This window comes from Microtus ochrogaster, chromosome 21 (assembly GCF_000317375.1).
Source record: "Microtus ochrogaster isolate Prairie Vole_2 chromosome 21, MicOch1.0, whole genome shotgun sequence".
Lineage (NCBI taxonomy): Eukaryota > Metazoa > Chordata > Mammalia > Rodentia > Cricetidae > Microtus > Microtus ochrogaster.
This window is the reverse complement of record NC_022022.1, coordinates 5,733,871-5,747,244: the sequence shown is the minus strand read 5'-3', so window position 1 is coordinate 5,747,244 and position 13,374 is coordinate 5,733,871. Positions and strand designations below refer to the sequence as shown.

General features: G+C 42.6%; 1 protein-coding gene across 5 annotated transcripts in view; it reads right to left on the bottom strand.

The window, feature by feature from the left end:
• Fmo5 (flavin containing monooxygenase 5) overlaps window positions 1-13,374 on the bottom strand; it is a 42,012-nt gene that overhangs the window by 17,470 nt on the left and 11,168 nt on the right. For 2 of the 5 annotated variants that reach the window (XM_026784172.1, XM_026784171.1), the window contains exon 2: window positions 4,163-4,324. In XM_026784172.1, coding sequence (XP_026639973.1) covers window positions 4,163-4,297 — 135 coding nt within the window. In that variant the 5' untranslated portion in view covers window positions 4,298-4,324. Of the gene's footprint in view, window positions 1-3,644; window positions 4,325-4,431; window positions 4,506-4,625; window positions 4,888-13,374 lie in introns of those variants that run through there. The other 3 variants (XM_026784170.1, XM_013349871.2, XM_026784173.1) reach the window with 3 other exon arrangements.

Genomic DNA, 13,374 nt, shown 5'->3' with positions numbered 1-13,374 from the left:
TCTGTGAGTTCGAGACCAGCCTGGTCTACAGAGCTAGTTCCAGGACAGGCTCCAAAACCACAGAGAAACCCTGTCTTGAAAAACCAAAAAAAATAAATAAATAAACAAGTAAGTAGACTACCTGTATGCAAGAAATGAGCAATTGGAATTCAGGCCATCCCCCTATTAAATACTTAGGCATAGATCTAACGAAAGATGTATAGGGCAATATGAGTAAACTACAAAACAGAGAAAAAGACCAATCAAAGACTGAAATAAATGAAAGCTGTTGTTTCAGCAAACGGGTTCTGAAGACTCCTGGAAGCAGCCAACAGTCCGGAGTGTGGCTGGCCATAGTAACTTTCTTCTGAAGGCAGAAACGGGGGTGAACTTTGCAGTGGTCAAGCCTGACACACTCCACTGCAAGCTCGGACACAAAGGTTAACACAAACAGTGCAAAGTCAAAACAAGAATGATCACACTAAAAACAGGATTTCACCTCGAGGCTCATCCTTTCCAAACGGAAGAACCTCAGGCCAGCTATGAGAAAAATATCAGACTCATTCTAAGGAGGAGATTCTACAAAATACCCGACCAATCCTCCTCAAATCTGTGGAGGAGATCAAAACCAAGGAAGCAAAACTAACGAATTAAGAAAGCCTAAGAAATCATCACAGCCAAGAGGAGCCTGGAGAGACATGACTATCAAATATTACAGGGGTCCTGGAATAGAAACAAAACAAACAAACAAACAAAACAACAACAACAACAACAACAACAAAACCAAACGAACGAAACCAGCAGCAGAAAGAACTAAGTAGATCTAAGTGCAGCATGGGCTTATGGGTACTGACCCCGTCAATCATGAAAAATTAGGGTAAGATGCTAACAATAGGGGAACTAGACAAGATCCCAAGTGGTCACAGATGTAAGCCACGATGCCTTCAGAAAACTTATAAAATTAATATCAGAAAATATTAATCTATAACACAAAGGAGGCAATACTAGTTTTGAAGGCCAAACAGAACAAGAACAGAGATAGCAAAAGACACATCTGAAAGTATATTTGCGTGATAGGTGAAACAAAGAGGAAGAGGGAAGTAGGAGCAGTGGCATCTGAGAATGAAAGAAAATATCCAAACCCCAAGGACTCGTCACTGAAAAGGGAACTCTGGTGTTCTTAACAGGGTACTTGCTGCCAACGGGAGAGCCCGAAGTGCTGGGATCGAGCCTGTATGGGACATCCACAATTAGCTGATTAATGAATTAAATCTGATGGTGTGGAGAGGACAAGACTCCAAATAATAAGGACGGGAGTGGCAATAGATGTCAATAAATAAATTCTCAGGGAATCATTATAATGATTACTAGCCATGTGAAATGTCTAGTAAAACATCAGTGTCCAGTATCTCAGCTTCCACAACTGTGTGATGGACAAGCGGGAGGGTGAGGGTTCCCAGCTCCTGGAGCATCCTGAGCAGACACCAGGTCAGTATGCTCCTCAGGGACTCAGTTAGCTAGTTTTGTTCTTGAGACAGGATCTTACTATGCATCTCTGACTGTCCTGGATCTTCCTATATATATACCAGGCTGGCCTTGAACTCACAGAGATCTGCCTGCTGCCTCTGCCTCCTGAGTGCTTGGATCAAAGGCATGGGCCACTGTATTTTAAATGGCCCAGCTAGAATTTAAATTCTTATTTAGTAGTTTGTTTACCTATCTATATCATTTCAAAAATCTGCCTGCCTCTGCCTCCTGAGTGCTGGGATGAAGGCTGTGGGCCATTAAGCCTGGCGCAGGCGCTGATTTAAACATAAGTCTATTGGGAGGCTAATGCATGCCAGGTGCCCTGAGCGGCTCTAGAATGCTGAGCCTTGAAGACATGGCTGTTTTGACAGAAGCCAGGGCATTATGACCAAACCTAGCTGGCTGATGCTCATAAGGTAGTGAAATTGTGCCAAGAGGACAATCAGAAAATACATGCCATTAGACCTTTAGAAGATAATGATTTCAAGCCACTTTAGCAACCTAAATCACAAACCTGACATTCTGGCAGGATGTTGGATACTCTCCCAGCTTCCTCTGCTCGTGTGTTGGTTTCATGCTTGCCTAGGAATTGCTAAACCTGGCCCTGAAGCTTAGCAAGAGGTATTAAGTATGCAGGTCCAAGTCTAGGCTTACTGAATAATATCTGGCACGCTGCCCTGTGCACCCAGCACTGTCAGAAGCGACCAATTACTCAGTAACTTCCTGAGTAATTCAGTAACAATAATTCAGTAACAATTACACAATAACTTTATACAGTAAGCACTTGCAGGAAGAGCAGACGCGGAGAAGGTAAGCGATTTTCCCAAAGTCATACTCTTTCTAGATGCTAGACAAAGACTTTGAAGCTAAAATTGTGTCCTCAAGCTTTTCAGCCCTTGCCTGAGGCTGATAGAGGAATGGGTGGGGTCTCCTAAGGGGACCTGAATAAGGACGAACACCCAACAGAGTGGACGTCTCTCTGCCCAGGGCCGTGATGCAAGGCTGCACTTCCGTTCAACTGTGCGGTGCCATGCAGCTTCTTCTAAGGAGGTGGCTGGCACTGCTGGACTTGATGAAAAACGAAACACGCTCCTGGCACTTCAACACCATTCCGAAAGTGAGTTCAAGATGCAAGCTCAGCGCTTGCCAGTTTGAAAATCAGTGAAGGTGGCCGATATTCATTTAATAAGACAGCTCTCACTCCAGCAGAAAGTGCTTTCTTTGGTTCTGTTTGTTTGATTGAGACAGATTACAAAGCCCTGGCTAGTCTTGAGCTCGCTGTGTAGACCAGGCTGACCTCCAGCTCAAAGGAATTGGCCTGCCTCTGCCTCCCTAGTGCTGGGATCAAAGACATCCAGCAATGTGCCCAGCTACTATTTTCAACACATCCTAATGACTTGCCCAGTTGTAAAAGCATAGGGTTCAGATGAAACCCAGTGGACTAAAGGAGAGAAGGGAGCAAAGGCCGAGGAATTTGACCTTCTCTTCTCAAGGGAAGGGCAGGTTTAAAGTAAACAGGGCAATCTTGTTTGGGTTTTGTTTTTTGTTTTTGTTTTTATTCTCTGTATAGCTCTGGCTGTCCTGAGCAATCTTATTTTTATATTCTGTTCAAGGACTAGGATTGTCGGGGTTACCTCAAGTAAGAAGGAAATGTGTGTGTTGTATGTGTGTGTGTATGTGTGATGCACCTGCACACACTACATGTAAAGGCCAAAGATCAGTGTTGGGTTTTCTTCTTAATTGCTTCCTGCCTTATGGTATCTGAGACTGGGCATTTTACTGAGCCTGGAGCCTGGCTCATTGGGTAGCCCCTAAGTCTCACGAATCCTATCTTGGTGCCCCCGTGGTTGGGATTCAAGGGCATGCTGCTTGTCTTCCTTTTCTTTCCTCTCCTCTCTTCTCCTCTCCCTTTCTTCTTCCTTCCTTCCTTCTTTCCTTCCTGCCTGCCCCTTCCTTTTTTCCTCCCTTCTTTTCCACATGAGTGCTGGGATGAAACTCAAGTCTTCTAGAAGAAAACCTTTAGCATTTTCTAGAAAAGCCATCTCCCCAGCCTCAGGATTAAAAAAATATATAATTTCTTTTTATTTTATATGTGTGAGTGCTTTGCCTGCCTGCATGTTTGGGTACTACGTTCATACCTGATGTCTGAGGAGGTCCAGAAGGTGTCAGGTCCCCTGAAGCTGGACTTCCGAGCTTGTAAACTGTCATAGGGTTCAGAGCAAGCACTCTTACCTGCTGCTCCATCTCTCCAGCCCCATCCCAGGGATGGCTTTTAATAGAAAGGAAGGCAGAAAGAATCTCAAGCAGACACTCAGCTCATCATCTGCTCTCATGGACCAGGAACAAGCAGGCAACTTCTAATGTTTGCTGCTTCTCCACTTCACAGATTTCTTTTTCCCGTTTTTGAATAGCAGGGAAGTTCAGAAACACACAAGCAAACAAAACCATTTTCATGGCAACAGAAAAAGGAAAATAACTGACATTTGTGTTTCATTTTGCAACCAGCCTAGAGAAAGAAACAAGCCTAAAATCTGAGGTGACAGTTGCCAGGGCAGAATTCAGTCACCGTCTTCCTTATTCCGTGTACGGGATTATACACAGGAGTCCCACAGGAGTTGAAAGGAGTCCTTCAGCTGGAGGGGCTCAGGAGATTTACCTGGAACCTCCACAGTCCTCCGATGTCATCAGACCTTTCAAAGCAGACAGGTTCCAAGCCTTCTTCCAGACAGCACTTGATGCAGGTGAGCCCACTTGCTCCTGATCCAATTACAGCGATCCTTTTCCTGGTCATGGTGAAGCTGGGTCAGCGTCACTTGTCCTAGAGAAAGAATGGGAAGAGAGACAGTGAACACACATCAAGCCACATGGAAGACCTGGGCCATGGCACACAAATAAATGTAACGAGACGTGAGTCTGAGGACCGACCTAGTGGGTCCTCGAGGGGAAGTGCCGGCTCAGGGCAAGGTCTCCGTTAAATACAGCAGTGGCCAGTGGGGAGGGGCTGTACCGCCCCACCTCCTATCCCGCCCACCGAGGGAGTGCACCCTTCTTCTATAAAGGAAAACAGCTCAGTAAGTTTTGGAAAGAAATGAAAACAGTAATACAGTAACATTGTATACGTTTTACTCTCCAGCTTTTCAGCAGCATCCACACAGGGAGAACTGCCCTCCAGCTCCATCCCTTCCCACTTTTCTTTCTGTGCCTGCTTTCAACTTCCTGCTTTTATTTTAAAGTGATAAAGACCCGCTAAACTTCAGAAGCTAAGCTTGCTCCAAATACTGACAAGAAGAAAGTTCCCTTTCTAGAGTGCCTTCCAACAGGTACTCTATCCTGGCTCCTTCTCCTCTCCCTACTTCAGAGACCAGTTGATACTAGAGTAAGAATTTAAGATCGCTGTGTGCGGAGCTGATCCCTGGGGGCGGGGCGAGGGAGCGGGAGAGAGGCGGGGCAGTGACAAGTGTTTTGCGCTTCCTAGGTAAAGAGGCTTCCAGGTCAGCCGCAGAGATCGAAGCACACACACATAATCTCACTTAAATGCATATGTTTTCCTTTTAACGTGATTTCTTTCTAAAAATTCCCACAAGTCATATATGAAGCCCTGAACCATGATCCGCCTTGTATAACACTACTCCGTGTGTTGACTTTGCTCAAAACGGTTTGGTGCCAGCCAATGTCTGTCCTTGGTTCTGATTTACTTGGTTCTGATTTACTTCCAAACCAATGGTAACAGTTTTTGAGGATTCTCCAGCCATGGTTCAAATGGCTTATAGAAAAACAATCATGTAATCAGCTCAGCCAACCCAGGAAGCAGGGACTACTATGATCACCTCCAGTGTGCAGTGGGAAAAGAAGCGAAGTAACATGCTGGAGGCGACCCAGAGAAAGGGAGGGAGCCTGGCAAAGCAACCCCCCCAGCCCCCACCCCCGCAGCCTGGCTCAAGCCTGGGCTCTCAGCCTCCACATGCTGCCTGCGGATATTTTCACTTCTTATTTAGCAGCTTGCCCTTTGGCCATTTCCTCACTTCTTTGATGTCCTTTTTCGCCTAACACCTGCTGGTCATTTGTTCGTCAGTTGAATCGCTTTTTGTAACTTGACCATCACGTGGTTTATTTCAACTGCTTTAAAGTGAATTCAAAAAATAAGTCCTTGACTCGGAGAGTCATTTTGCTGTCTCAGGAAGCCTCCTGCCAAGTATGTGATCTAAATTATATGGAAACATAGCAAACACGCGTGGGGGAATCCACAAGACTGCACCACGAAAGAGGAGGATAGAGCCTCCAAGCCTGCTGGGCAGAACTGCCCATGGTCAGGGTAGGTGTTGCCCCTCACTCTTTGGGAATGCTCTCACAGACACACCTAAGGTTGTGCCACCAATCCCATAGGTGATTCTAAAGCCAGTCAAGCTGACAATGAAGACTAACCAAAATGAGTGTGTTCAGACTTTCTGCAGAGGTCAAAACAATAGTGAATTATTTTTGAAAAATAATTTAGGGGTATGAATGTTTTGACTATATGTATATCTGTACAGCATGTGCCTAGTGCCCACAGAGGCCAGAAGACTATGCCTCATCTCCTGGAGTAGAAGTTACAGATGGCCGTGAGCTGCCGTTTGGTTGCAGGGAACTGAACCCAGGTCTTCTGTCAGGGCAGAAAGTGTTCTTAATTTCTGAGTCATCTCTCTAGCTCCCATTATATGCTCATATTTTTTCCTAATTCTTTTTGCCAAGTGGGCATCTGCTTGCATTCATTCAATAGATATTCCCCTTTGGAGGCCACTTCTCTTAAGGTGGTAGCTGTACGTAGTGGAATGCATCTGAGTCTTGACGGAGATAGCCGCTGGAGTCAGTTGCTTCATGCTGGCGGATTGGGATAGGATCTGACTTAATATTGGGAAACTTGTTTGTTAGGGTAGTAAAGTTGCCAACAGTCACAAGGTCAGAAGTCACGTGCACATAGCGCAATACCTATTCCATGCCTGCTGTAGGTACTTGGTTCCGCAGAGAAGGTGGAGGGACCCAGGGAGACACATCACGGACACTGTGGTAAGTGAAAACATGGTCCTCAGAGGTCCACATCCCAGCTCCCCACAACCCGAGTGTTACTTCTAAGACAAAAAGAACCTCACAGTTGTGAGAAGGCTAAATGCTTGAGGTGTGGAGATTATTCTGATCAATCGAAGTGGTTCCCTTACAAGGACAAGGATGCTTTTTATTTTTTTTTTATTTTTATTTATTTATTTATGTTTTTGGTTTTTCGAGACAGGGTTTCTCTGTGGCTTTGGAGCCTGTCCTGGAACTAGCTCTGTAGACCAGGCTGGTCTCGAACTCACAGAGATCTGCCTGCCTCTGCCTCCCAAGTGCTGGGATTAAAGGCATGCGCCACCACCGCCCGGCCAAGGATGCTTTTTAGAAGGACAATGGGAGATGTTGGCAATAGAACCAGAAGACCATGGGAACAATGGAAGCAGGATGCTGTAGTGGTTTATTATTTGTATCTTGATAAATAAATCTTGCCTGAAGACCTGAGGCAAGGCTAAAGCCACTAGAGGTAAGGCAGTGGTGACCTACACCTTTAATCCCAGGATTTGGGAGACAAGAGTCAGATGGATCTCTGTGAGTTCAAGACCACCCTGGGCTATGCAAGATCAAAGCAGAAACAAATCCAGCTGTTGGAGGCTCACACCTTTAATTGCAGTACTAAGGAGTCACATGCCTTTAATCCCAGCACTAGAGAGAATATAAAACAGGAGGAGAGAGAGGCTTATTCTGCTCAGTCTGCGGTTGCCCAGACTTGGTAGAGGTCAAACTTCTCTAGTGGCTTGGCTGCTTTGCTTTTCTGGTTTTTGGGTTAAACCCCAATTTCTATCTCTGGTTTTTAATTATTTGTGCTACAGGATGCTCTACTACTAGCTTTGTAGAGACAGGAAAGTTGTAGGAACCAAAGCAATGCAAAAGCCGGAACAAACCAGGGAACGCACCAGTCCTGCAGCTGCTGACAAAGAAACGAGTCCCCAAGATGCTGACCGAGGCAGTAGTATGGTTTAAGTTTGAGAGAATGTAAGACTTTAAGACAATCCTGAAGCCATTTCTGACAATTCTGAATCCTCTCAGCCTCTGTGCCATAGTGCTTCCCCTCCTCCCCTGGGAACCAAGGACCTAACAGCTACACTCGCACGTACTCAGTTCCTGAACAATTACCCATATACGTATGTTTTGGTTCGGTCCCCTGGGAAATGGGGTCAAAATGACCTCTTACCTCATCTGATCTGGCAACAGCTCTCCAGTAATTATTGGTAATAGCCCTTTCAAATAAGCCAATCAGAATAGTCAAAGAACAACCCCCCCCTTGCTTCTGTGGCCCCTTTAAAAGTAGACTGTACCTGCTATTTGGGGTCCCTTGGCTTCCCGAATGCTGGGGGATCCTGTCATGACAGAATTAATAAAATCCTCATGCTTTTGTATCGGCTGTGGTGTGTGAGATGGTCTCTGGGGGCGACTCCTTCTCAGTGTTTGGATGCCAGAGTCCAACAAGAACAGTAGGACGATCACTGTATATGCTCCTAAAATTAAAAAGATAAGCCCAAAGTAAACGCAACAGGATCAATAAAGAGGCAGAGGGGCTGGAGGGAAAGCTCGGAGGTTAAGAGCACCTGCTGCTCTTGGCCTCTTCTGGCCTCCACTGATTCTAAGCGTGCATGTGATGCACATACACACATGCAGGTGAAACATTCATGCACATAAAAATTAAATAAAATAAAAAAGAGGCAGAATATAAAAGTGACAGTTTTGCATGGTCCGGAGAATGATTTACGAAAGTGATACTTTTGTTTTTGGATGAGTGAATATGTCAAGTCCAAAGTAAACCAAAGTCAAAGAACACATCATGAGAGGTGGATAAATAGAAAAACATCATCAAAGTGATTGCTCAAAATAGCTAACAGAAATCGACTGGCAAAAACCCACTGAGACAGCCAGCTGGAGCTGCCAACCGAGAGTTCACAGTGTTCCATGTGAGCCTTCCAGCGGAACACACAGCACCGTAGAAGCAACATTATTAAACTGGGTGCTCGCACCATCTAGAATAAACCAACTGGGGAAACTGAGGCAGTTAGCTGGAGCTTTTGATTGAAGTTTTTTTTTCTAATGGATGAGTTTTCTTCAGCTGAACTTTTCATTTTATTTAAATATATTTTTATATTACGAGATGAACAATAATAATCTTTATTGGAAATGGTTTTTACTCTTTCATGTTGTACGGTATGCATAGTTGCCTGTGAGGGGGGTGTGTTTGTGTGTGTGTGCTGACACTTGGATGGGCGTGACTGCAGAGTGGGAGAGGTTGGTCAAGTTGCCTCTCCTGATTAATGCCAGAGGAACTGGAAAGGGACAGCAGGGGACCACGACAGCAGAGCACTTGGTTGTAATTAGCACAACAAGGCTCGTTTTTATTATTTCAGCTCCTTAGTTTACAGTTCGGCAGAGAAGCCTGCTTCACAGCCCAGCATGGTCAAGGTAATATAAAGCACAACGAAGTTATTTGTCTTCAAAGAAACGTGTGAGCTACGAGAACACCATTGACCCTAGATACTCTCCTGAAATTGAAGAAAGCCGCAGGCATTCCTGTGTTCCTTCCTACATGTCGAGGACATTCCAAATTCCTTTCTTGAGAAATAGAAACATCAGACGATCCCATGCCCATGTCACAAATTCAGTATATCCTCACATAATTCAAATCCCAACAGTGGAGGCCTGAGGCTGATGCTGGGAAGCACCTTGTTCTCTCTCTACCTCAGGTAAGCCAGGGTTTGCTGGTGTGGCTAGTGTTGCTAGCAAGCTTGCTCTGGGCATCCCATCTCTGCCTTCTGTGAATGGAACCACAGGCAGACCATCATGCCCACATGGTATTTACATGGTTTCCAATCCTTAGATTTTTTTGGCAAGGACTTAACCACTAAGCCATCTCCCCAGCACCTTTAAACTGTTTTCAAGTCGCGATGTCTTTATTTTGGAGCTGGGGTTTTCGTTATTGTTGTTGTTATTACTGTTTTGTTATAGAGTTAGGGGGAGCAGTCTGTGGTTACCCCCTTTATCACCATACAGTCACTTTCCTTTTGGAGTTAATTCTCTAAATCAGATAGAGCACCTCATAAATTCAACAATACATGTACAGATAATCTTAATTTGCTACGTTGTGCCACTATGTAATTTCGACTCAACTTTTCTTTACAAAAAAATAAATAAAAATAAAACACAGCAAGTAAGCAAGGGAGATATTGAAGGGGTAAAATAAGTAAAGATAAATTTTATATGATAAGATTCTTATCCCAAAAAGTAAAAGCAAAAACGGCTCCCCCAAGATGTATAAAGGTAAGTAACAGAAAATCTGAGTTATGCAAGGTTTATAGAGGATGAGACTTAGAGAATATGTGGTTAATGATTAAAGGTTATTAAAATTCCTAAGGTTATATTGATCTATTCATGCTAACATTGACAAAAACTGACTTCAAGATATAAAAATGTATGTCCAATAAAGATAATCACTTGTGTTTTTGCTAACTTTTTTAGGTTTTTAACCACTTGAGAAAACAGTTTAACAACAACAAGAAAAAAATCAAGTTTTATTTAAATGGAGCTTTACTTATGTATTACCCAAATGTTAAAAGTACAAACTGTTAAAACCGTCAGAGCCTTTAGCTACTGAGGCTTAGAGGCTCTCACCAATGACAATAAATTACCGAAAGGATAGCCAATGTATTGATCTTTGACTCTGGGCCCCAAGACCCAGGGGACTATGGGACCTGTGGTAAGTCACTTTTCTCGGGACCAGGAAGGCCATAGTCTCCAAAGACTGGACTGTGAACAGCACACATTCTACAGGGAGAATTGTCAACAGAGAGGGAATTGTTCCTAACTCATCTCCACAAACGATCCAGCTAAAACGAAAGTGCCTAAGAGTACTGAAGTACTGAAGAGTAGTCTCTGAAAGTCTCAATTGGCTTTGAAAAGGGGGATCTGTGGCAATCTAATCTATATGGTCTAACCCAAATAACCAAAACAACATCTGTCCTTCAGAACCACTTTTAGCCATTTAAAAGAGGAAATCTGTCAAATTCCAGAAAGTTTTTAACTGGGTTTACATGCCCAAAATGAAACCCTGTTCTCCAAAATCTACTGAAAACAACAACAACAAACAAACAAAAAAAACCAACCTACTAAAACAATAAAGTGATTAAACAGATTAAACACACTTTCTCTTCAAAGGTCAGACTTCCCCAAATCTGCTTTGCTTGGAACCCTCTGACGATTGGAAGCTCCAAATGCTCTGGTTCCTTTGGCTTCCTCAGTTGGTTTCTACCAAATGGCTTAATTTAAATCTAATACAGCACAGTCTTCCTGCTGCTTGCTCAACAAGCTCCTGCCAACACCAAAGGCCACAATTAGCACCAATCACGGTCCCACACATGACACCAACACTCATGAAACTATGACTTTCTTTCATCTACACACCAACCTGAAAATGTAAGAAAATATGGGACCTGTTGACAATAGCAAGCAAAATTAAAACTTCCTCAGGACGGTCCAGAAAGAAATAGTCAAGAGCCATACGAAGAAAACAATAAACTCTGAAACTCATAGAACATGACTCCCAAACAAGGAATTTTGATGCTGAGAAAATGTTCAAGCCTTTTATTATTCTAACATTATTTGGTAGCTGGGCGGTGGTGGCGCATGCCTTTAATCCCAGCACTCCGGAGGCAGAGGCAGGCGGATCTCTGTGAGTTCGAGGCCAGCCTGGTCTAGTTTCAGCTAGTTCCAGGACAGGAACCAAAAGCTACGGAGAAACCCTGTCTCGAAAAATAAAAAAACAAAAAAAACCCCAAACAAACCATTATTTGGTAATATCAAGTTAGCCTCATCAAAATTCCAGCTGGATTTTTTTTTTAAAACATACCTTGATGATTTATCAAATTTGTACTGAAGATTTGAGAAAAAAAGTATTCATTTTTTAAAAGAAAAAAAAACTGAAAAAAGAAATTCTCAAAACAAACCACACCATTATAATGCTTGAAGTGGTGTGCCACTGGGGAGAAAGTCAAACAGATAATAAAATTGTTAGCGACATACTCAAATATAAGGGAATTTAGTCAGCAGTAAAGGTGCTGTTTCAAATCCCCAAGATAAAAGATATCTGCTCCCTATTTGGGAAAATAAATTAAAGTTAGATTCTGACTTCATAAGGAATAAAAAAACATACCCCAGAGACAAATATTTAAGAGAAACATAGATAAATAACTAATAAAATATTTAAAAGAAACATAGATAAATAACTAATAAAATATTGGTGTAATTGAAGAGCTTCTCTTACTAAAAAACAAAAATCCAAAACTATGAAAACAATTTTACACCTGGAAATTCAAACTTCTATAGATAAGGCATATTTAACAAGCTATAAATCAAACCAATATCATTATTTTCTACATTAAAAACATACTCATAACATATTCAACAAAAGATTCAGATCTAAAATATTTGATCTGTAACGAAAGAGTGCAACAGAAAAACCCAAGTATACGAACGACTATTTTTTTATTAAAAAAAGATTAGCCAACCAGTTTATAAAATGATATTCAATTAGGTTAATAGCCAAAGAAATGTTAGATTATGAGATATTTTTCAGTCATACGATTGGAAAACAAAACATTGGTTCTATTTAGAAGCAGAGATGTGAGCACAGGCGTGCTTACTCATTGTCAGTGGAGAGAAATCCTGTGCTTTCCTAGGGAACAACTTGCCAGCTTTGATCCACAGTGTAAGCTCCATTAGTCCATCAGTGCCCTTGCAAGATTCCTGCAGAAGCAGCTACATATATTCATGAGCAAAACTGTGCTTCTCAGCCTGCGACTAAGCTACAGTTTCGGTGCAAACATAAGGCTGTGTGGAGTCTACCTTGAGGTAGATTTCAGTAGGTAAACATTTTTGCACTAATTTCATCACCTCTGAAGTGAGAAATAAGAGCTCATCAAGATGGCTTAGTAGATAAAGGCTCTCACTGTCAAGCCTGGCAACCTGAGTTCAACCCCTGGGACCCACACGGTAGAAAGAGAGAACCAGTTCTTGCAGGTTGTCCTCTGACCTCTACAACATGCACACAAAGCAAATAAATAAATAAATGTAAAAACAAAACCAAACCTTATCAGTGAGGACTAGGGTATTGCCCACTAGAAGCTAATACATGGGCTGGCACGTAGTTTGGCATTAGTAGAGAAATTTTTGATTTGGTTCCACGCATATATTCAATATGTGAAAGAACTGTATTATTGTGGGATACCCATACTAACTACACACACACACACACACACACACACACACACACACCTTTTTAATGAGATAAACTGGCACATGAAAGGTTTTTCTGCAATTAAACTACTCATATAAGTTTTTATCATAGGATTCAAGTATTTGGAGGACTTCAAGACATTGATAGATGGTTAGGTTCCCTCCTTTTTAAAAAATTTTTATTTTAAATTTTCTGTTCATTTTTCATATCAATCATAGTTCAACCTCTGCTGTGGGACAATGATCTTGTATCCTGTCACTTGTATTATTTTAATAAAACGCTGATTGGCCAGGAGTCAGGCAGGAAGTATAGGTGGGGCAACAAGAACAGGAGAATTCTGGGAAGAGGAAACTGTCAGTCTGCTGTCATCATCCAGGCATAGAGAAAGCAAGATGAGGAATGTCTCGTTGATAAAAGGTACCAAGCCACATGACTAACAAGACAAGAATTATGGGTTAATGTAAGTTTTATGAGTTAATAAGAAGTTTGAGCTACTGGCTTTGTGGGAGCCTAGGCAGTTTGGATGCTCA